The sequence below is a fragment of the Palaemon carinicauda genome, chromosome 41, assembly GCF_036898095.1.
Source record: "Palaemon carinicauda isolate YSFRI2023 chromosome 41, ASM3689809v2, whole genome shotgun sequence".
Classification (NCBI taxonomy): domain Eukaryota; kingdom Metazoa; phylum Arthropoda; class Malacostraca; order Decapoda; family Palaemonidae; genus Palaemon; species Palaemon carinicauda.
Window position 1 is genome coordinate 26520513 of NC_090765.1, and position 24177 is coordinate 26544689.

General features: G+C 43.2%; 1 protein-coding gene and 1 pseudogene across 1 annotated transcript in view; one reads left to right on the plus strand and one right to left on the minus strand.

The window, feature by feature from the left end:
• The window catches only part of LOC137632462 (low-density lipoprotein receptor-related protein 1B-like), a 199142-nt gene that overhangs the window by 46324 nt on the left and 128641 nt on the right, over positions 1-24177 (minus strand). The window contains exons 40-41 of the mRNA XM_068364396.1: positions 9778-9912; positions 3583-3708 (exon numbers count right to left, since the gene is read on the minus strand). Of these exons, the coding sequence (XP_068220497.1) occupies positions 3583-3708; positions 9778-9912 (261 nt within the window). The remainder of the gene's footprint in view (positions 1-3582; positions 3709-9777; positions 9913-24177) is intronic.
• On the plus strand, positions 846-2218 carry LOC137632213 (uncharacterized; annotated as a pseudogene).

Consider the following 24177-nt stretch of genomic DNA (forward strand, 5'->3'; position numbering starts at 1 on the left):
ATTTGAATATATACTGTACATTCAATGCGACAAGTTCCATATGCTGACCGTCTCGCAGGTACGGCCCTTACTTCCTCGTGGGGCCGTCACCACCTCTATAGATCTTACAGACGCTTATTATCATGTTCCGATAGCGCAACATTTTCATCCTTTTCTAGGGTTCAAGCTAGGCAAAGGGGCATACACCTTCAGGGTGATGCCGTTCGATCTCAATATCGCTCCAAGAATATTCACGAAGTTAGCGGAGACAGTGGTCCAAGAGCTGAGAACTCAAAGAATACAGCTAGTGGCCTATCTGGACGATTGGCTTATTCGGGCCAACAGCGTCAAAGAATGTCGCGAGGCGACAGCCAAAGTAATAAAGTTTCTGGAACACTTAGGGTTCCAAGTGAATTTCAAAAAGTCCCGCCTGATTCCGGCGTCATGCTTCCAGTGGTTAGGTCTACAATGGAAACTGACCACACACAAACTGTCGATTCCTCCAAAAATGAGGAAAGAGATAGCAAAGAACACGAAAAGATTTCTCAAGGACAAATTAACATCTTGGAGGAACCAAGAAAGGATCTTAGGTTCACTCCAGGTTGCTTCTGTAACAGATGTTCTACTGAAAGACAAATTGAAGGACATCAATCGAGTTTGGCAGTCCAGGGCAAACAACAAAAGTCGAGACAAGATTTCTCGGATTCCATCTATCCTAAGGAAAAGACTTCAACCATGGACGAAAGTCAAAAACTTGGCAAAATAGGTAACTCCTCATTTCCCTACGCCGGCATTAGTAGTTCATACGGATGCCTCCCTAAGCGTTTGGGGGGGCTACTCCCCTTTCGAAAAGGTCCAAGGTTTGTGGTCAGTGACATTCCGTCAGCTGCACATCAATATTCTAGAGGCCATGGCGGTATTCTTGACTCTAAAAAGGCTCTCCCTGTCAAAGAATCAACATATCAGATTAATTCTAGACAGAGCGGTGATAGTTCACTGCATCAACAGGGGAGGTTCCAAATCAGGTCACATAAATTAGGTGATGATTGCAATTTTTTCATTGGCAACAAGGAACCATTGGCATTTCTCAGCAGTACACCTGGGGGGTGTAAAGAACGTAGTCGCCGATGCACTTTCACGGACAACCCCGCTGGAGTCGGAATGGTCCCTGGACCAAGAGTCATTCCGTTGGATTTGCCAGCAAGTTCCGGGTCTTCAAGTGGATCTATTCGCCACAGAATCCAACCACAAACTACAATGTTATGTAGGCCCCAACCTGGACCCTCTGGCCTATGCCACGGATGCCATGTCCATCGATTGGAACACCTGGCGGAGGATTTACCCGTTTCCTCCTATAAATGTGCTGATGAAAGTTCTGGACAGGGTCAGGACTTTCAAAGGACAGATTGCTCTAGTGGCTCCCAATTGGCCGAAAAGTAACTGGTTCCCTCTCTTGGCGGAACTGGGACTTCGTCCTTGGCGGATCCCCAACCCGAAGTTAACGCAAACAGTACAAACTCGCAATGTGTCGGCTTCCTCAAGAATTCTGAGTGCCCTAACTTTATGGACTTTATGAAATTTGCGGCACAGAAGGATACTGATATCGATCCTCTTAACACATTGTTCCTGGAGTCGGACAAGAGGGATTCCACCCTTCGGCAATATGATTCTGCTGTAAAGAAGTTAGCGAAGTTTTTGAAAGACTCGGATGTTCAGACGATGACTGCCAATCTGGCAGTTACCTTTTTCAGAACTTTGTTTGAAGGGGGACTAGCTGCTAGTACTATTACCACGATTAAGTCCGCTTTGAAGAAAATATTTCAGTTCGGGTTCAATATTGACCTTACAGATTCATATTTTTCATCTATCATCTATCCCCAAAACTTGTGCTAGGCTAAAACCAGCAACTCGTCCTCACACGGTTTCTTGGTTTCTAAATGATGTCCTTAAATTGGCTTCTGATACTGATAATGACTCATGCTCTTATATAACGCTTCTTAGGAAAACGTTATTCTTGGTAAGTTTAGCTTCAGGAGCCAGAATATCTGAACTCTCGGCGTTATCTAGAGAGCCAGATCACATTGACTTTCTTTCTTCTGGTGAGGTCTTACTCTCTCCAGATAGACGATTCTTAGCAAAGAATGAAGATCCACAGAATAGATGGACCCCGTGGACGATTGTCCCACTTTCTCAGGATCTCTCCCTGTCCCCAGTTAACACTGAAAGCTTATTTGAATAAAACTACTAATACGTCTTCAGGCCCTTAGTTTATTTGAGAACATGGAGGAACTATTTCCCTGAAAGGAATTAGGTAGCAGATTCTTTATTTTATTAAGCAAGCCAATCTGGCTTCAGTCCCACATGCCCATGATATCCAAGCAGTGGCAACATCAGTTAATTATTTTCATCACATGAATTTTGAAGAATTAAAAAGATACACAGGCTGGAAATCACCAACAGTCTTCAAACGCCACTATTTAAAATCTTTGGAGGCCCTTAAATTTGCAACAGTGGCAGCAGGGAACGTGGTTCCTCTGGATTTAGGAGAACCATTATAACTAGATCCTATCTTCTTATCTCTTTTTTTTCTTTTAGTGCCTTGTCTCCTTATAAGGAGTGGGCCGTTACCTGCCTTGCCTACTTCCTTACCGTACCTTTAACATTTATTTGGTTTGCACCCTACCCCATGGTTATGATGTATATAATTTATTTATGTCTTTTCTTGTTATAATTAAACATCTCATGTTCTTTGTTTGTTGGAAGTTTTCCCTAAAATTTTTATCTTTAAATTTTGGGTGTCTGACTGGGTATTGTACTTTAAGAGATTGGTAGTTTAAGGTTTATTATTAAACACTCTTAATTCAATATTCTATTCTATTTTAGTTCCTTACCTTTCTGGGCATTTCCAAGCGTTAGGACCAATTCTCTTATTATTTCACGGAGCAACACAGGTTGAGCCAAGAAAAGGGATTTTGACGAAGGAAAAATCTATTTCTGGGCCAGGAACCTGTGTCGCCCAGTGAACCCACCTCCCTTTTTTCCTCACCCTAGGCTGGTCCAAGCTTGGGGTGCTAGTAGGAATGAGGGAAGAAGCGTGGGAAGTGGTAGGGGTGGGGGGAGGGTAGTCGTAGTAGAGGGCAGTAGTCGGATGTAGAACAGCACCTCGTAATATCGAGGGATATTGAGGAAGGAGAGGACTAACTGGTGAGGGACCTCTGGTCGTGGTTCTAACACGCCCCAGTTACTATACCGACACTCAATTAGAGTGAGCGAGCTAGGTTAATTCCTGGCATTCCGTGCAACTTTTTTCTCTGGTATATTTAGCAGTATTTATACCTTAGAAATGGTGCTATAAGGAGCATTTCATTGGGCGACACAGGTTCCTCGCCCAGGAAAAGATTTTTCCTTCGTCAAAATACCTTTTATAAATAATTTCAGCAATAAAATATTTTCCTTAAGGCCAACGACTCGTAAGTATATTCTTTGAAATCCCATTTACTGTAATCAAATATAAAATATAAAATAGTGCAACCATTCTCCCTTAACTTGAAATGACAGTCATGAAGAAAATAAAACAGATAACAAAAAGAAAAGGAAAAACACCTCTCCCAGTACAGCCAGTTTCGTCGGATCCATCACTGCAGTCTGGAACATTGTCACATTTCCATTCCAATGAAATACAGACACCATCTGAACACTGAAACTTGTCGCCTGTACATTGTCGATCAACTACAAAGGAAGGCAAATCAATAACAGACTTGAGTGGTTCATTTCAAAATTAACTAAGTCAGACATAAAGAAACAGCTTTAAGTAACAAAAAAGAAAGCTACATATACATCACAAGAAAACAAAATAAAATAAGCTTATCAAGTCTACAAAGTGTTCTTGATGTTTGTAACCCACATTCTATTTAAGTTTTGAGGCAATTCTGACATGCTTTAATACTGTGCAGTGATGTTATTTTATTCCCTAAATTGTAAAATTGCTTATAAACCTAAAAATTATAAAGGTTCCCCATAAAATCTAATACTCACAAAACTACAAGCCTCTAGATATCAATTTTTCCCATTTATATTTCACATCTTAAATCATAGAAGTTTTAATGGAAACTACTGTACCAGGTTAGTACCGAAATACTGAAATACACACATTTTCTAATTCCAAATAGTTCTAGATTAATTAATACATCTGATACAACCAAGCATTTCAATGTTCCTCTCACATCACATATTAGTAAATTAGTGCCAATTATTCAAATTCATTACAAGCATATTCCATTTGAGTTTCAACTACCACTGCATAGCAAAAAATTCAAGTGCTCCATTAGTGCCAATGCATTTCACTGCATCCCATCAAAATAAGTTTAATTCCATTCAATGCTACTGTACTTTGAGTATGTGTATTTAGAATATCAACTGTTGAGCTAATTCAGCCAATGTCATACAAAATGTAACTACAAAAAGTAAACTGTTGGAGGACTCTCACATGTCAATGTTGTACTTAAAAATTTAAAGTGAGGCTTAGACATTAATAAGTACTTTTCTAAAAACTAAAGGGATAAGAAAATACTCACAGTGGCTTAAAACCCTGATATATAGAAAGAAAACAAATAGCTGGCCTAATAAAAAAATACTGATTATTAAATATCAAAACTAGCTGTATCTCTCATACAGTAATCTCATATTTCAAGTTTTGGTTAATATTCTACATTCTCAACACCATGCATATCATAAGAGTAATATTGAAGTTAGATGGATCATGAGACACCCAAATTTCTATAGAATTCTTACTTCCTGAAGTTCTTTCAGATTCTTAAAACCCTTAACATATAAAATCTACAATTCTCTACATATATTTACCAACTCCTTAATTGTTTAATATTATTGTCTATAATATTTATTAGCATTATTAACATGTAACTTCAAGCACAACGTGAGTGGCAATTGTTGCATATATATTATTCCTATATTTTGAAATAAACATCTAATTTCATTATAATATTCCTTTTGACGGCTCTAACCTAAAGGGCTTTTTTACAAGTTTTCAGTCAATAATTTGAGATTACGTCAAGCTCACGAACTTTGAATTTCCTAACAAGGCATATATTGTATTACAATCCCACTGGGGCATTGTGATAACTGTGAATTAGATCTTTTCCTCTGCCTACTTCTAAACATAAAATTGGCATGATCTAAAGAGATGAACACCAATATCTTTGAAATCTTTCTTGCTTTTTCTTACATTTGACATAATGGTTTTAAATGTGAAACTAAGTTCACTTCAGTATGAAAGATTTTTACAACATTTTATTAATGTCAAAAGGATTTTGAAAATACTTGCATTTGTGGAAATCGAGTGAATAAGAAACACAGTACATTAATTTCTTATAATCTGAGATTCTAAAAGCATGGTTTATATAACTTTCTAATATTAAGTCATTAATATTTCTAAAATTCTTATTTCTTTAAACTATGTCTCTTCATGGAAAACATAGGTTGAAGCGCAGACGACTTCCTTGAAAAAATATAAGAACAGTGAGTGTTTTCAAAAGATCCTTTGTGAATTGCAAAATCACAAACATACCACCACTTCACACAGCTAAATTACTACTGTATAGTAATAGTTCAAATAAATACAAAACTCTCAGTGCACACATTACATTAACTAAAAACCAAAAGTTTTACCTACACTAACTCGGATATAGCCTATTGTTATCATAAAAAGCAACGGCAAAAATTTAGTATGGGAAGTGTCACTCAGAGGAGCAATGATTAAAAAAAAATCTTCTAACTTGGGGGACATCCAGTTTCATCAGAGGCATCAAGGCAATCAGTTACTCCATTACACCTTTTTTCCAACCCAACACATTGCCGAGAGGAACATGAGAACTCATTGCTTGAACAACCTTGACCAGTGCCCGTTTGAATCAAATTAATTTGCATGATGAAAAAAGAAGGACAAGGGATATGGAGTCTGATAGATGTCTGTGTGTGCAACAGTCTCATTAGCAAACAAACTACAAAGAGCAAAGCAATACTAATGCTAAATACTTTACTGTATTTGAATAACAGGGTAATATAAATGTTCAATACAGCCCAAACAAAATTACCAGGAGCATACCAAACTCGAGTCTGCTTATGGGGAGAGAGAGAGAGAGAGAGAGAGAGAGAGAGAGAGAGAGAGAGAGAGAGAGACTGTTTATAAACCTCAGAAATTTGGAGCAAATGCTACGGGGTATGACTAATCTTGAAAGAAATTGACAACTCAACACTGACAGAAAAAAATCTACACATGGTTTCAAACTTTAATTACTTCATCGTTTTACTCTGGCCAAGAACAAGACAAAGGAGAATACAGCCCAAGCCACCCATACCAGGTTGGTCTGGCGTGAGATTGGACAAAAATCTCCCACCTTCACCAATCTCCACTGGCCAGCGTGGTGGTGAAAACTGGCTAAACGCCAGTCATGAGTTGACATGTCTGAGGCCTTTGCCATGCAGTGGATTAGAAATGGCTGCATTTGTTGTATATATATACATATATATATATCATTATCTCCTATGCTTACAGATGCAAAGGGTCTCCGTTAGATTTTGCTAGTCGTCTCTATCTTTATCTATCTATCTATCTATCTATCTATCTATCTATCTATATATATATATATATATATATATATATACAGTACAATGTTTACATATAAAGTAATACCTAGACATATGAGCACTCCAACATCTCAGCATTCTGAGATACGAGCCATTCTACGAGCAGAACTTTGCATTGAGATACGAGAACACTTACAAATACTAACACTACATGGCCAAGCACTTAGGAGTGCTCTAAGCCTGCATCACTATTTCATTTCATGTGATCATCGACTTCAGCACACATCTCTAGTGTTGTCTTTAGTTATTTATGTAATTTTAACGTTATATTTGAGAACATTCTTCATATTAATGTCAAGTGATGCGTCCTGAGAGAGCAAATGGTAATGTTGGCAGAGAAGAAAAACCGCATGATGAAGAGAGAGGTAAAGCATGAAATTATCGAGAAATATGAGCATGGTGTCCACGTGAGTTGGCAAGCCATTAATAGCTGAGTACATTGATGAGACGTACCATCCTCAAACAGTAAAAAAATAAATTACAAATAAAAACAGTAAAAAAGTAAATAAAAATTTAAATTTAAAAAAATCAGATCTCAGTTTTTTAAATTTAATTGTTACACTATGCGTAAGGAACAGTAAATATGGTACCGTCCTATTCTTTCTCCTTCCCTTCCTACCTCCCTCCCCCCCCCCCTCCCACCCTCTTCCGCACACACCGCCATTAGCCGCCATCGTCTGTCTCGAAACTAAGAACTCCATAATATAACCATATTTTATTGCATATAATAGTAATATTTATATAATTTTGAGTATATATAAAGTATGCTTATACTGTTATCATCATTGATTTGGGTGTTTTTATAAAACGGGAATGGATTCATTTTTTTTTTATTCCATATGGGAAAATTTATTTGAAATATGAGAAAATTGACAAACGAGCTTGGTCAAGGAGCGAATTATACTCACATATCAAGGTATTACTGTATATTCCTATTTTAGCAATCTTCTATTATATGCAGAATTCCTTATTCAGAGGGAGGAGAGTGAGGGCTCCAAACAACGCTTGCACAGAAGAGTGTTCATTTCAATAAAAAGAAACTATCATAATGGTTATTATGCCTATCATCTTTTAAGCTATTTGATTTTCTGTTCCAGTATACACAAACCTGATTTTACTGGAATATTGGTCCCTCGTCTTATTCTGAACACTATCTACAAACAAGCTCAAAAGGAATCTCAGTAACCAAGAAACGTTTAAAACCACGCATATATTAACTATCATATAGAAAAAGATTAAAAAATATTAAAATAAATGAGGGAAAAAAAACTGGGTAATCAAAACAGTCATCATCTCACTCAAATATATCAATAAAGTGCAAGAAATGAAAACAAATACATATAGAAATAAAAAAAGAAAAAAGTAATTCAAATATACATCGAAACAGACAATAATGCATACTATATATATTGTCCTCAGCATGCCAGGACATTCTCCACAAACACTTTACATTTACTTTAGGTTGCCAAAGAAGGATAACCAAAATTACTACCATGGAAAATTACATATATCAGTACATGCACAAATAATATACTGACAAACACTACCATGCATGAAAAAATCAAATTTGTCATTATTAAAAGGTAGTTTATAATCAACAATGACAATTCTACAAAATCATATAAAACATTCATCAGGTTGCAAACAATAACATAAAAATCTGCACACCATAAAAATGGTTACCATAATTATTAATTAAGATATCAAATAAATAATCTACTAAAATAAACAAAGTATCTTGAGTACGTGAATAATTATCAGTGTTATTAAAGCCAACTACTCTCTCTCTAAATATATAAATATATATATGTGTGTGTGTATTTGTGTGCGTGCATGCATGTGTGTGTATATATATACTGTACAGTACTGTTTATCTGTAAAAATATTTGTGAACAATATATGCACCTACATAATATATATATATATATATATATATATATATATATATATATATATATATATATATACATATATATATTATCGAACTGACATAGAGATAAATTATATTGATATTGATATGAATACAGTGTATATATATATATATATATATATATATATATATATATATATATATATATATATATATTGTATTCATATCAATATCAATATAATTTATCTCTATGTCAGTTCCAACTTTACATCTCTCACTCTCAAGTATCAAATATAATGTTATAATCAACTTTTTATTGCTTTACTCAACCTCATGCTAGTCTCTAAATCATAAAATAACAAATATATATATATATATATATATATATATATAATATATATATATATATATATATATATATGTATATATATATATATATATATATATATATATATATATATATATATATATATATATATATATATGTATATATATATGTATAAATATTATAAAATATAGATGCTATAAGGCTAAGGGCTCCAACAAAATAATAGTCCAGTAAGGAAAAGAAATAAATAAACTACAAGAGGATTAATTAACAATTAAAATAAATTATTTAAAGAACAGTAACAACACCAAAACAAATCTTTCATATACAAACTATAAAAAAACTTTAAAAAAACAAAAGAAAGAGAAATAAGACAGAATAGCATGTATGAGTGTACCCCTATGCAAGAAAACTCTATCCCAAGACAGTGGAAGACCATGGTACAGAGGCTATGGCACAACCCAAGACCAGAGAACAATGGTTTGATTTTGGAGTGTCCTTATCCTACAAGAGCTGCTTACTATAGCTAAAGAGTCTCTTCTACCCTTACCGAGAGGATGTTAGCCACTGAACAATTACAGTACAGTAATAAGCCCCTTGATTGAAGAAGTGTTTGGTAATCTCAGTGTTATCAAGTGAATAAAGACAGAAGAGAATATGTGTGTGTGTATTGTATATGATGCAATAACAATCAAATAAAATTGAAACTGCATTTAGTAAAAAAAATATTGGAACAAAAGGTATATATTTTTGGATCATGTGCAGATTGTTATGTATAATTAGCACACAAAAAATCTACTAAAAAAATAAACTCCACAATAACATTTATGAACTCAGGCTAAGGTAAACATTCAAAGGGATCAGATTTTTTTAGATAAGGAAAAAACACATATGAAGGACAGAACTTGAAGAAAAAAACAAGGCAAAAAACACATACTGCAATATTCATTCTTTTCATCAGAACCATCTGTGCAGTCAGGAAGTCCATCGCAGACGTATGCTTTTTGTATACACCTGCCATTTTCACATTCAAACTGATCTCTACTGCAACGTTGTGATGGTCGGGGAGTAGCTAATCAAGAAGCACACACAAATCATAAGATTTAAAATACCTAATAGAGCTCAAGACGATATAGTCACTAATAATATACCGCATAAAATACAATACAGTAGCTCCAAAGACAAGTAAGAACGCATCTTTTCACAAAACATTCAATAAAAAAATGTTTTACAGTATACACATATATAAATGAAAATCAGAAAATGACAAATTAGAAGACTCCCATAAGTATCTTACATAAAAGTGATGTAAAACAAAATAAAAACATCACAAATTCACACGGGGAGCTCTCAAGACAGCCTACAATTAAAAGATGGACAATTGAGACCACAGTTTAACATTTTAAAACTACTTTTTTAGATAGATAAATTTTTTTCTTGCTATAGACAAAGTACATTTTCAGGTAACCCTTTCAATCAACAATATCAAATATTCATTATACAATACACAGTATTACTGACTTCCAACAATGAAGAAATAAAAAGATTCACAAAAAAATTCAAAGAAAAGAATAAGGCATACTGTATAACGAATACTAAATGAATTTTATGAATGACAAGGATTAAAAACTGTAAAAATTAAAGGAAGGAAACATTTACTAGTAGCCCAAGACATACAAAACTATCAAAATCTTACTACTTACCTGATGTCAGTTCCTTTGAAGATAATTATTTAAAATATTCATAAAAATACAATAACTATGCTAGGGGACTATTTTAAGTAGAAATTGTGTAGTGAAGGCTGATCTGTCATGGCAGAGCAATAGTTTTGATATAAATATGACTGCTAATGAACTGTGATTGATTACAAAATGCTAATTGTTTTAAGGTGCCCAATGACGTCATGTGTCAACCTACTTACATTGACGTTTCGCAGTTTAACTAGGGTTAAATATAGAAAAAAAATTGAAAATGGCATTAGAAAGAAGAATAAAATTCCTCTAACTCCCAAAAAAAAGGTGATAAAACTGAGCAATGACCAACACTATATTTTAAAAGAGTTTGTATTTCTATATTTTACCAAATACCACAGGAAAATGAAAAGAATGTCATTTCAAGTGGTATTAGAAACATGACAAATTCGAAGATAATTTGTATTTTCCCTAACCATACAAACCTTAGCTATTTACAAAGGGTATTACTTTTAGCGTAGCTGAAATGGCGAGCCATTAGAATTTAACGAGGGTGTATTACCCCCGCGCTAGTTAGCGGGGGGGTAGGGGAGTGGTAGCTAGCTACCCCTCCTCCCCCTCACACACAGGTGAATACTCACTTTCACTTAGAGGTAGGACTTGTCTTGGGGGACAGGGCTGGCGGGCAAATATGTGTAAATAGCTAAGGTTTGTATGGTTAGGAAAAATACAAATTATCTTCGAATTTGTCATTTGTTCCGTAACCGAAATACAAACCACGCTATTTACAAAGGGTGACTTATCCCTTAGGAAGGGTGGAAAGTCCCCAGCCATACTGGCTTTGGCTTTACCCGGGGACTCAGAATCCGAGTGAGTCGCACTCGAGAAAAGGAGTCCCTGCACCTCACAAGTTCCTTGCTCCGCAAGGAACCATGTGGCCTACGTAAGCTTGTGTGTGAAGGAAGAAGTGTGACCCATCCTAGGCAGTTGACCTGGAGTTCCAGAAGGAACTCTGGGTTAGGACGTTCCCAATACCACCTCGTCAGGGTATGGGGGACGCGACAGTATTGACTCAATACTCGGAACACAAGGAAGCATGGTTTACCTGCAGAGGTTCGAGGTCAGCTATGCAGAGACCAGGATGCTGCTTCCCCGTAGAGGGGATGATGAAGAAAGAAGTAAGGGCCAGACATACTTCTTTCGTTCATGCAGACTAAAACCTGATAACAATGCCCTCAACCTTCTGCTACCTGTCCAAAAAGGAGCCTGAGGTTAGACCAGCTGTTGTGTAGCCACCACAGAGCGATAGAAAACGTATCGAGACTCCTGTGGGTCACGCCCTGCAGGAAGCGGGCTGCGAAGGTCATCAGACGCTTCCAGACTCCAGCTTGTAGCACCTGCGTCACAGAGTAGTATTACTCGAAGGCGAGGGACGTTGCGATGTATCCAACATCGTGCTGTAGGGCGACGTGACGGGGGAGGGTCTGAAGACAGGTCGAGATGAATGTCCTTGCGTCCGGGCTGAAGAGGTATACTGGTGACTCTCCCCCCATGTCCTCCTTGTGTTCCCAAATCGGCTGCAACTGAGGACAAACTGCAGCTGTTCTCAGCGCTAACCTCTCGATTCCTTACTGGCAAGAAAGAGAAGGTCTTGGGACATCAGACACAGAATGGAGACTCGAAATCTTGAATGAATCGGACCGAAGGGCCGGGACCCTCAGATTCTGAGTCTAGCCAACAACTCAGGAGCGAGCCTGAATGTTGCCTTCCCCTCTTCCTTAGAAAGGGGGGAGTAGTAAGAGACCAAGAAGATTGCTTACACACTGGCCGTGGCCAGAGTGAGCAGCAGACCCAAGGCGGAATACAATCCGAGGCCTGTCGTAAAAGGGTCTTGAGAAGATCTCTTAAAGGACTAAAAGTCAGAGCCATGCTCCAAGTTGGAGGTCTTCCTCCGACTAGGGCAGGGACGATCGTAGCTTCGCATGAGCGAGGATAGATCCAGCGGGCAGGAAAAAGTTATTCCTTTAAGCCTGAAGGTCAGGGAAAGGCTGAGCGACAGGCTTCATTGCCGAGAGCGGAAAGGAGTTTCCTCCCGCCGAAAGGCAATAAGACCGTTATTGCTGGAGAAGAGGCCTCAAGGGAAGAGGTATATCTCCCACGGCACCAACCACCTTAGACTCTTCACTTTGCCTGGGAGACCCCTGTGGATGACTATCGCAGATGACGCGACCTCCGTACCGCGACTGTAGCGGGTTGTCTCTTCTAGAGGAGGAAGCGTAGTGTCTCCAGGCATGAAGCCGAAGCGACGCCCCGGTTCGGGAGAGATGTCGCAGTGTGGTTGCTTGAGTAGTCTGCGCCGTGGGAGAAGCTCTCCGGGGAGTTCCGTCAGGGGAAGCAGAGGGTCCAGAAACCGTTCTGCGCATAGTCCCAGTGGAGCTCTCCCATTGAAAGGTTGACAGACAACCTGGTCTTGTTGAGACCCATTGTCCGCAGACAAAAAGGAGGGAAGACGCAGGCGTCGAAGTTGTCCCACCATCACCGGAATGTATCTTGCCAGAGTCTCGGGGTCTGAGACTGGGGGGAAGACTAGCGGAAGCTTGAGGTTCTAAGCTGTCGCGATCAGGTCCCCCAGACCAGCACTTGCTGGTTACCCAAGGTCAAAGACCCCTAGGTACACTCTCTCTATGAGGCTCTGCTCGGATAGTCTGAGAGAAACATTCCCCTGCCTGGAATGAGAGAGCCGATGGTGGTATTGAGAGAATCTCAATCATCCCGGTATCTCTACTGCAAGATGTGAAGGTGTGAAAATGCGTCCCCTGCTGGTTAGAATGAAGTCGACGCGCAACGGGGCGACTCGGCAGGAGCTGTAGGATCTGAAGAGGAGCCAGACTAAGGCCCCTAAGCCTGCCTGAATGATGGAGAGGTATCCTTCAGGTCTTGACCATAGGCCTGGACCGGAACATGCCCCCCCCCCCCCTTTCCTTTGACGAGTCCGAGAACCGCATCAAGAATGTGGGGAAAGGACGAGAATATCCACTACCATCAAGAGGCTCCATAGGTCAACACCCATTGCAGGTCTAATAGTTCCGCTGGTCCCATAGGGCCAGGGAGTCCGGTTAAACATTGCCTGAAGCCACCGGAACTTGGATCGCCCCACATGGAACTTATCCTGAGGCGACCGTTCGGACTATAGACGGGTCAATGAGGAAAGAAGAACTAGGAAACGTTCCAAGGTAGGGCTGAAAGCTCTGCTTGACTGAGAACAGGTACTGCGACTCTCCTCAGTCTTGCCACAGTCAACCGAAAGGAAGGCTCGGAGGATGTAGTAACAGAATCTGGCGTCCCCAGGTGGTCACCCATCCAAGTACCGACGTTGCTTAACCTCGCTGGACGGACGAGAAGCGGGGTTTCCAATGTGGTAAGGCGGTTGACTCAATATCATGGCCAGATACTCCAGATGTTGAGGCAGAGGAAGAGAAGGCTCCAAGCAAAATACCATGAGCCCACACTCATGGTAAGCATCCGGAAGCTTGTCCCGGCGCTGAAGAAGGTCGAAACCCGAGCCTACCGGAGTTGACCAGCCCTCCAAACAGCAGAGGAGGCGGAAGCCTGCACCTGAGCGGCCAAGAGGAAGGCAGGGAGAGTTCTCTGGGGAAACAAACCTGCTATGCCACGGCGGGATAGCCACACTGCATCATAAGCAGGAATACTTGCAGTCTAGGCTGAATTCCACGAGCACCCTGGAAGATGGATGGAATGGAAACTGAAAGTACCCGTCCTTCCGATCCAGGGTTTAAGGAGTCCTGTCGCCTCGTTACCAGTCTGATCGATTCTGCTGGTCTACGCTGGCCGAAGTTTGTTCGACAAACTTGATCAGGGCTGAGAGGTCGACTATGGACATCCCCTCTCAGATCCTTCCTTACAAGAAAGGATCGACTGAGGGGGCCGGGGGTGAAGCCGTCGATGATCCTAAGGAAGACCTTCGCCTAAGGTATGGATCATTCTGCCCAACCGGGCAACTCTGCTGACGCTATGGCATAGAGGTTCAGAGACACTGAATTCGCTGACAGAGACGGCAGGCGCGATATCCTTGGCTACTCACAGAGATTGTGCGGGAATGGGCATCGGGAAGCTGTCATTCGGATGAGTAACCTTAAGCATCCTCCCAGCGAAAAACCTGCAATCCTAGAGTTCGTGAACTCCTTTTAGGACTATGCCCCCCCGGGGGAGTCTCCCGTGCCATCTGTTCCTGACAGGAGGAAACTGCAATTGGACACCTTGTCCCAGTTGTCGTAGCCGATAACTTAGGCCGACGTGGTTGAAAGAAAAGGGCGCTGGAGCCCTGCAGAGTCTGGAAGAAAGCGCCTTGGAGGAGTGAAACCGGAAGTCGATTTACTAAGCACAGCAGCTGTCTAAGTCTCTGTCCTTGGGCACAAACAAACTCTTCTCAAGGATGGAAGGGTGTCTGAGGTCGTCGACCTCCACAGATGAGACACCCGAAGGAAGCCCTCAGTCAGCGCGTCCAGATGGTACAACATCGAGCTTGTCCGCAAGTTAGATACTTAACGACGAAAGGCCAAGGTGCCTGAGCTCGAGAGGAGGAAAGTACCCTTGATCTTCCTGTAGCTTCCTTGAACCAAACCTCGGGCCGTAACCGAGGAGGGAACGAACCTGGTAAGCTCCCAGAGGAAGAGGTAAGCAGTTACCCCTTGTCCGATGGAGAAATCTCAAACGGAAAGCCCCCCCCGCCAAAAATCCTTCCAGGGAATGACGGGGAAGTGCTAACCCAGGTTCAGGAATAGAGGAGTGTTGCTCAGATCTCCCTTAAGTTTCTCCTATTCTTGCAAGTGCCATGCTCTGTGTTTACGGGGTGAGGCAGTGTTCTGGAAATACGCTCCAGAAGAACTCGCCAGGCTGGTCATGCTGCGAAAACCCCATTGGGAATCGTGGTCGCAATTGCCCTGGAGCTCGCGCGACGGGAATTCCTGGTAGTCGGCGAGCGATAACCCATAGACGAGCAATGGATACTGCAAGAAATAAGCCGAAATTTGTGCGAAGAAACACTGTAGGTTCGCGCGACGGAACACCATCCGTCTGCGCGATGGAAAAAACCGTTGGTTCGCGCGTGGGCGAACATTGGAGAGCATGAGCGTAGACGTGCAGGCGAGTGGTCGCGCGGTTGCACGGGCGAGCGGTCGCGCGGTTGTACGGGCGAGCGGTCGCGCGGTTGCACGGGCGAGCGGTCGCGCAGGCGAGCGGTCATGAGGGTGGGCAGGTGGATGAGAGCGAGTCCGAGGCGGCGAACGCAAGCGTTAGCGCAATGGCGAGGAAACGCGCTGCCGCGTGGGCGAGGAGGACCGCTGGCGATATGGATCAACAAGCGATCGGTGGTGAGCTGGTGAGCGCTAACGCCCAGGTTGGCGATGGCGCGTTGTGTTATGCCGACGCGATGGTCGAGCAGTATGCGCAGGTGAGCGATCGTGCGTTGGCGAGCAGTATGCGAAGGTGAGCGATCGCGAGCAGTGATCAGCATGCGCCGGGTCGCGCGATGGTGATCAGTATGCGTAAGGTCGCGTGATGGTGATCAGCATGCCAGGGTTGCGCGATGGCGATCAGCATGCGCAGGTTGGCGGTCGCGCGATGGCGAACAGCATCTGCAGGTGGGCGATCGCGTGATGGCGAACAGCATACGCAGTTGAGGGTCGCGCGATGGTGATCACCATGCGCAGGGTTGAGCGATGGTGATCAGCATCCGCAGGTGTGCGGTCGCGCGATGGTGATCAGCATCCGCAGTTGAGGGTCGTGCGATGACGATCAGCATCCGCAGTTGAGGGTCGCGCGATGGCGATCAGCATCCGCAGGTGAGGGTCGCGCGATGGCGATCAGCATCCGCAGTTGAGGGTCGCGTGATGGCGATCAGCATCCGCGGTTGAGGGTCGCGCGATGGCGATCAGCATCCGCAGTTGAGGGTCGCGCGATGGCGATCAGCATCCGCAGTTGAGGGTCGCGCGATGGCGATCAGCATCCGCAGTTGAGGGTCGCGCGATGGCGATCAGCATCCGCAGTTGAGGGTCGCGCGATGGCGATCAGCATCCGCAGTTGAGGGTCGCGCGATGGCGATCAGCATCCCCAGTTGAGGGTCGCGCGATGGCGATCAGCATGCGCAGGTGAGCTAGTAGCTGGCGAACCATGTTCCTTCAGAAGTGTTGGAGAACGTTGGCGTGCCAGCTGTAACACACGTGGGCGATCCGGAGATCGCTGGCGAGCTGATGATCGCTGGCGAGCTGATGATCGCGGGCGAGCTGATGATCGCTGGCGAGCTGATGATCGTGGGCGAGCTGATGATCGCTGGCGAGCTGATGATCGCTGACGAGCTGATGATCGCTGACGAGCAGAAGGCTACGCGTGGAAGCCTGCGCAAAGAAGAAGAGTCCTTGACCCCGACCTGAACCGAAGTTCTAGATCGCGAGGGCGAACGTGGGCGCACAGGGCGCGCAACAGGAACCGCAGGGAAGATCATCTTGAAAGCGCTGACGAACAGGAGAGCGCTGATGAGCAGAAGGGCGCGCAGGAAAACCCTGACACGCAAGGGAAGAACCCCCGTGGGGGCAACCCTTTGCCCCGAAGGGATTGTTGTCCGCCGGGAGACTGATGTCCGTCGGAAGACCACTGTCCGTCTGGAAGACCGTTGCCCGTCGGAAGACGAGATCCGACTGCTGTCCATCTGCACCAAGGCGGAAGATCGAGAAAAAGGAGTTGTAGGCTGCAAACGGAGATCCAAAAAGGCGCCTCAAGCACCCTTATAGGGAGATGAGAGGCCCTTACGACGAGGCGGACGGTGGGCCTTACGGCGAGGGAGGCCAACAGCAACAGAAGAAACCTCCGAAGAGGAGTCTCTATGAGTGTACTCTCTCGCGAACGAAAGAGAAACACTTCGTGGAAGAGACTGGTCAGCCAGTGACCTAAAAGGAGCAATCCTCCGAAGAGGAGCTCCTGCAGTTGCCCAGCCCCTTGAGCGAAACTGCAGGTGCGACCGCTCAGCACCAAGAGCATAGTCGCACGAAAAAAAGGCAAGAGAAGAACCCCCCAAAAGGGGAAAAACTCAAGCCTGGACAGGAAAAACTTCCCTCGGAAGGAAAGTTATCCGCCCAAGGAGGCAAGCCTCCTGAGTGTTCTAAAATGAACTGGAGAGCTGTCCGTCGTCACGGGAGTACTACCAGTAGAAGGAGACACGCCCCTGACGAAAATACAAGGGGGGAGGCAGCAACAGCCGAATCCCCAGGACTCAACCAGACAGCTCACACCGTTGCTATATTACAGAAACGAACTAGATCGGTAACTGTAAAAAAATAAAACAAATAATATTAGTACACATTCATTCCCCCGGGAAGGCTCCGAAGAGGAATCCCGAGGGAAAGGAACAAGAATTACACAACAGGCACGTGCCCTCACAACCACTTACACTCGCGGAAGGAGAGCTGTAACCAAAACAGAATTATAACAATTATAATTATGTAACTATGTAATTATGTAATTTAAAAATGAATGAACACTAAAGAAAGAACGAAAACCCCGAAAGGAATCGTTCTACAAGCTGAAAAACAAAAAACAACTACAATTAGATTCATAACTAATTGAGACAAACGTACGGCGTAGCAACCCCCCACACGGAAAGGAAGCTAGGCTACAAGGGCGTAGTAACACGTAGTAAAAGGGTGAACGACCTCAAGAGAGAGAGAGAGAGAAAGACATAAGTCAAACTCGATCGCCACCAATAAAAAAACGCCGTGGTGGCCTAACTGCCGAGGCCTCCACGTACTGTAGATATCGTACACTACACACACACATCTGAAAAGGAAACTTACTTATTTCTATACTCAAATATATATACAAACATGAAAACATGTTTACATATATATTGAGTAAATGAAAAGTAAGCGATTAAGTAAAGACAAAACAGACAATGGCTGCCAAGCGAGGACCAAGACAGAGACGTCTGTCCCAGTCCGAGCCAAAAGTGAAAGTGAGTATTCACCTGTGTGTGAGGGGGAGGAGGGGTAGCTAGCTACCACTCTCCTACCCCCCCCCCGCTAACTAGCGCGGGGGTAATACACCCTCGTTAAATTCTAATGGCTCGCCATTTCAGCTACGCTAAAAGTAATACCCTTTGTAAATAGCGTGGTTTGTATTTCGGTTACGGAACAAATGACAATTGTAATTATCTGCAAATGCACAAACATGCATAGAAACAATTATCAATGCATACATTAAATTACATGTAAAAACAGATCATCACCCAGTTTTGTGGTGAGCATATCAATGCTACTACTCTGTATAATAACTATGAAAAGAACAAGAGTGAAAAACATAGATTGCAATGGAAAGCTGAATAAATTTCCTATACAATCTATTAAAAAAAATGGCTTTTAGCACTTGTTGGAGAATTGGTAATGTTACTCCACTATGTAAATGTCTTTGTGGTAGCTCAAGTCCCATTGATTACCGCCCAATTTCCATAACCCCCATATTATCTTAAGTTTTTGAACGTCTTTTGGCAAAACGCCTTCATAGGTTTGCTGAAGATAATCATCTGTTCCCTAGTTTGCATTTGGTTTTCGTAAAGGCCTTGGAGCATGTGATGCCCTTCTTACAATCTCCAATGCTATACAGAAATCCCTTGATTGTGGTCAGGAGGTTCGTATGATTGGCCTTGATATTAGTGCTGCCTTTGACCGTGTTAATCATGAGGCACTTGTTTTTAAACTCAAACAGTTAGGAGTGGGTGGGTCATTTCCTAGCATCATTATTGAATTTTTAAGTAATAGATCGCAAAGAGTTGTTGTTGATGGGCACCATAGTGAGTTTAGTAATGTGATATCTGGTGTTCCACAGGGTAGTGTTCTTGGCCCATGACTCTTCATACTATATACACATGACATGTGGTTTGGCCTAGAAAACAAGCTTGTTGCATATGCAGATGATGCTACTCTCTTTGCATCAATTCCATCCCCTGAATGTAGATCTGGGGTTGGTGAATCACTTAATAGAGATCTAGCTAAAATTAGTGCATGGTGCAAGTTATGGGGTATGAAGTTGAATCCTAATAAAACTCAAAGTATGATTGTAAGTGGGTCAAGGACGGTGGCTCCTCAACATCTGGATCTCAGTATTGATAATGTTTCTTTAAATTTGTATGACTCTTTCTTAATTTTAGATATGATTCTCGACAGCAAATTTAATTTTGAGAAACACATTAGGTCTGTGTCTTCTTCAATTGCACAAAAAATTGGCTTATTGAGAAAGTCTTTCAAGATTTTCGGTGATCAATCTATTCTGAAGAAGTGTTTTAATTCTTTCATTTTACCTTGTTTCGAGTATTGTTCTCCTGTCTGGTCTTCAGCGACAGGAACTTACGGTTTATTAAATTTCTTATTCCTGATCTGGATATCAACCTTTGGCACCGTCATTCAATTAGTTCACTATCCATGTTGCATAAGGTTTTTTATAATTCTGACCATACTTTAAATTTAGATCTTCCTGGACAGTTCCATCCTGTTCGTAATACAATGTATGCAGTTAATTCTAATAGTCAGGCCTTCTCCAGCATGAGGCTCAATACTACCCAGTACTCCAGAAGTTTTATTCCAGCTGTGACAAAGTTGTGGAATGATCTTCCTAATCGGATAGTTGAATCAGAGCTTCAAAAGTTCAAACTTGCAGCAAATGTTTTTAAGTTGAACAGGCTTGCATAAGTCCTTTTATAGTTTCTATATCAAATATGTTGTAATGTTTTTAATGTTTTTAAAGTATTTTATTTCAATTTTCATTACTAATTATATCGTTTATTTATTTCCTCATTTCTTTTCCTCACTATGCTATTTTTCCCTGTTGGAGCCCTTGGGCTTATAGCATCTTGCTTTTCCAACTAAGGTTGTGGCTTAGCTAATAATAATAATAATAATAATAATAATAATAATAATAATAATAATAATAATAATAATAATAATAATAGTGTAATAGATTTAATCAAGAAAAAATTAACAATTGTAGTGCAAAGATTGATATTTTTTTTTTCTTTCTATGTAACAAAATTTATGATTAAATTTTATATTTAGTAACCCCTCCCCTCCCCCTCACACACTGTGAATAGCTCAATTCACTTAAAGGTAAGACTTGACTTGGGGGTCAGGGCTGGCGGGTAACATTTGCGTAAATAGCTAAGGCTTGTATGGTAGGAAAAATACAAATTATCTACGAAATTTGTCATTTGTTCCGTAACCTAATACAAACCACGCTATTTACATGGGGTGAATTACCCTTAGGAAGGGCGGAAAGTCCCCAGCCTTCTGGCTTTGGCTTTACCCGGGGACTCCAATTCCGAGTTGTAGAACTCAAGGAACGGGAGTCCCTAACCCTCGCACGTTGTCATGTTTGACCATCGTGCGACCTACTAGGATGTGTGTGAAGGAGAATAACGTGACTCGTCCTAGGAAGTTGACATGGAGTTCTTTATGTGGAACTCTAGGCTAGGACGTTCCCAATACCACCTCGTCAGGGTATGGGGGACGCGACAGTATTAAGGCTAATACTAGGAGCACAAGGAAGCATGGTTTACCTGCAGAGGTTGAGGTCAGCTGCGCAAAGACCTGGATGCTGCTATCCCCAAGAGAGGGGAGAATGAAGAAAGAAGGGCCAGACATACTCTTTCATTCACGCAGACTAAAACCGGGTAACAATGCCCTCAACCTTCTGCTACTTGTCCAATAAGGAGCCTGAGGTTAGACCAGCTGTTGTGCAGCCACCACAGGACCGATAGAAAACGTATCGAGGTTCCTGTGGGTCACGTCCTGCAGTTAGTGGGCTGTGAACGTCGTCTGACGTTTCCAGACCCCAGCTTGTAGAACCTGCGTCACAGAGAAGTTTCTCTTGAAGTCCAGGGAAGTAGCAACACCCCTGACGTCGTGAGCTTTGGGACGACGTGACGGAGGAGAGTCGGGATTCAAGGTGCTGCTTATCACCTTGCGAATCCATGAAGAGATGGAGTTCTTGGTGACCCTCCTCTTTGTCCTCCCTGTGCTCACAAACAAAGCTTGCACATGAGGACGGGCTGCAGCTGTTCTTTAGAGGTAGCGCCTCAGACTCCTGACTGGGCACAGTAACAGATGGTCTGGGTCACTTGTTACAGAACGCAGACTCGTTACCTTGAAGGAGTCGAATCTTGGATCCGACACCCCAGGGTTTTGAGTCTTAGCAATGAACTCAGGGACGAACTTGAACGTTACCTCCCCCCATCCCCTTGAATGGGCAACGTCGTAGGAGAGACCATGAAGTTCACTTACTCGTTTGGCCGAGGCCAACGCGAGTAGGAACACCGTCTTCCACATTAGGTGGCGATCAGACGCCTGGCGTATTGGTTCAAAGGGAGCTCTTTTCAGAGCCCTGAGCACTTGAACCACGTTCCAAGGAGGGGGTTTGACTTCCGACTGGGGGCAAGTAAGCTCGTAGTTGCGTATGAGTAGAGAAAGTTCCAACGAAGAGGATATATCCACTCCTTTCAGCCTGAAGGCTAAGCTTAAGGCTGAGCGATAGCCTTTCAACGCCGAGACCGAAAGGCGCATTTCCTCCCGAAGATATACAAGGAACTCCGCTATTGTTGGAATAGTGGCATCGAGCGGAGAGATACCCCTTCCACGACACCAACCACAAAAGACTTTCCACTTCGCCTGGTAGACGCTGGCAGAGGATTCTCGCAGGTGTCGAGACATCCTGTCCGCAACCTGTTGAGAAAATCCTCTCTCCGTGAGGAGTCGCTGGATAGTCTCCAGGCGTGAAGCCGAAGCGAAGCTGCGGCCTTGTGGTAGATGTTGCAATGTGGTTGTCTGAGTAGCTCGTGACGTGGAGGGAGTTCTCTTGGGGGTTCCGTTAGGAGTTGCAGAAGGTCCGGGAACCATTCCGCATGATGCCATAGCAGAGCTATGAGAGTCATGGAGAGGTTGACCGAAAGGATGGCCTTGTTGAGCACCCTTCTCATCAGACAAAAAGGTGGGAAGGCGTAAACGTCCATGTTGTCCCACCTGTGTTGAAATGCATCCTGCCAGAGAGCCTTGGGGTCCCGGACTGGAGAGCAGTAAAGGGGCAGCCTGAAATTCAAGGCTGTCGCAAACAGGTCTACAGTCGGGGAACCCCACAAAGTCAGGACTTTGTTGGCTATCTGAGGATCCAAAGACCACTCGGTACTCACTATCTGCATCGCCCTGCTCAGGCTGTCGGCGAGGACATTCCTCTTGCCAGGAATGAAGCGAGCTGACAGTGAGATCGAGCGGGTTTCGGACCATCTCAGAATCTCTACTGCAAGATGGGATAGCAGTTGCGAGAAGGTACCTCCCTGCTTGTTGATATAAGCCACTACTGTGGTGTTGTCGCTCATCACCACCACGGAGTGGCCCGCCAGGGTTTGTTGGAACTGTTGAAGAGCCAGAAAAACGGCCTTCAATTCTAGCAGGTTGATGTGGAGGCACCTTTCCGATTCTGACTAAAGGCCTGAGGCTCTTTGGTTCAGAATGTGGGCCCCCCACCCTTGATTTGACGCGTCCGTAAACAGAGTCAAATCTGGGGGGAGGACGAGAAGATCTGCTCCCTTCCAAGGTTCTCGTCGTCCAGCCACCATCGAAGATCCGCCCGTTCCGAAGGTCCTATGGGAACTAGGAAGTCCGGGGAATCGTTTCCCTGATTCCATCATGACTTCAGCCGCCACTGAAGGGATCTCATCCTGAGGCGGCCGTTTGGAACAAGACGAACCAAAGATGATAGATGGCCTAAGAGACGTAACCACAGTTGGGCTGGAAGCTCTTCTCGTCTGAGGAAAGGTTCTACTACCTTCCTCAGCCTTGCTATCCTTTCGTCTGATGGAAAGGCTTTGTGGAGAATCGTGTCTAGTTTTATGCCTAGGTATACCAGTTTCTTCGTAGGGCGCAGAGAGGACTTCTCGAGATTTACCAAGATCTCTAGATCTTGGCAAACTTCCAGAAGCCTGTCTCGGTGTCGCAGAAGGGTCGACTTCGAGTCTGCCAGGATTAGCCAGTCGTCCAGATAACGAAGGAGACGGATGCCGTTCCTGTGAGCCCACGACGAGATCAGAGTGAACACCTTGGTGAACACCTGGGGTGCCGTGGAGAGACCGAAACACAGCACCTTGAACTGGTAGGTCTTGCCTTCTAGACTGAATCTTAAGTACTTCCTGGAAGACAGATGGATGGGGATCTGGAAGTACGCGTCCTTCAGATCCAGAGTGCACATAAAGTCTTGTGGTCTCACTGCAAGTCTGACCATGTCCGCTGTCTCCATACTGAAACGAGTTTGTACGACAAACTTGTTTAGTGCTGAGAGGTCGATGACCGGTCTCCAGCCTCCAGACGCCTTCTTTACAAGAAAGAGTCGACTGAAGAAGCCTGGGGAGCCGTCGTCGACCTCCTGGTGAGCATCCTTCTTGAGCATGGTCTCGACTTCTGCCCGGAGGGCTAACCCCATTGCCGATCCTAAGGCATAGGAGTTCAACGACACTGGATTCGCTGTCAGGGGAGGTAGAGATGTTGTGAATGGGACGCGATACCCTTGACCGATCACAGAGACCATCCAAGGGTCAGCCC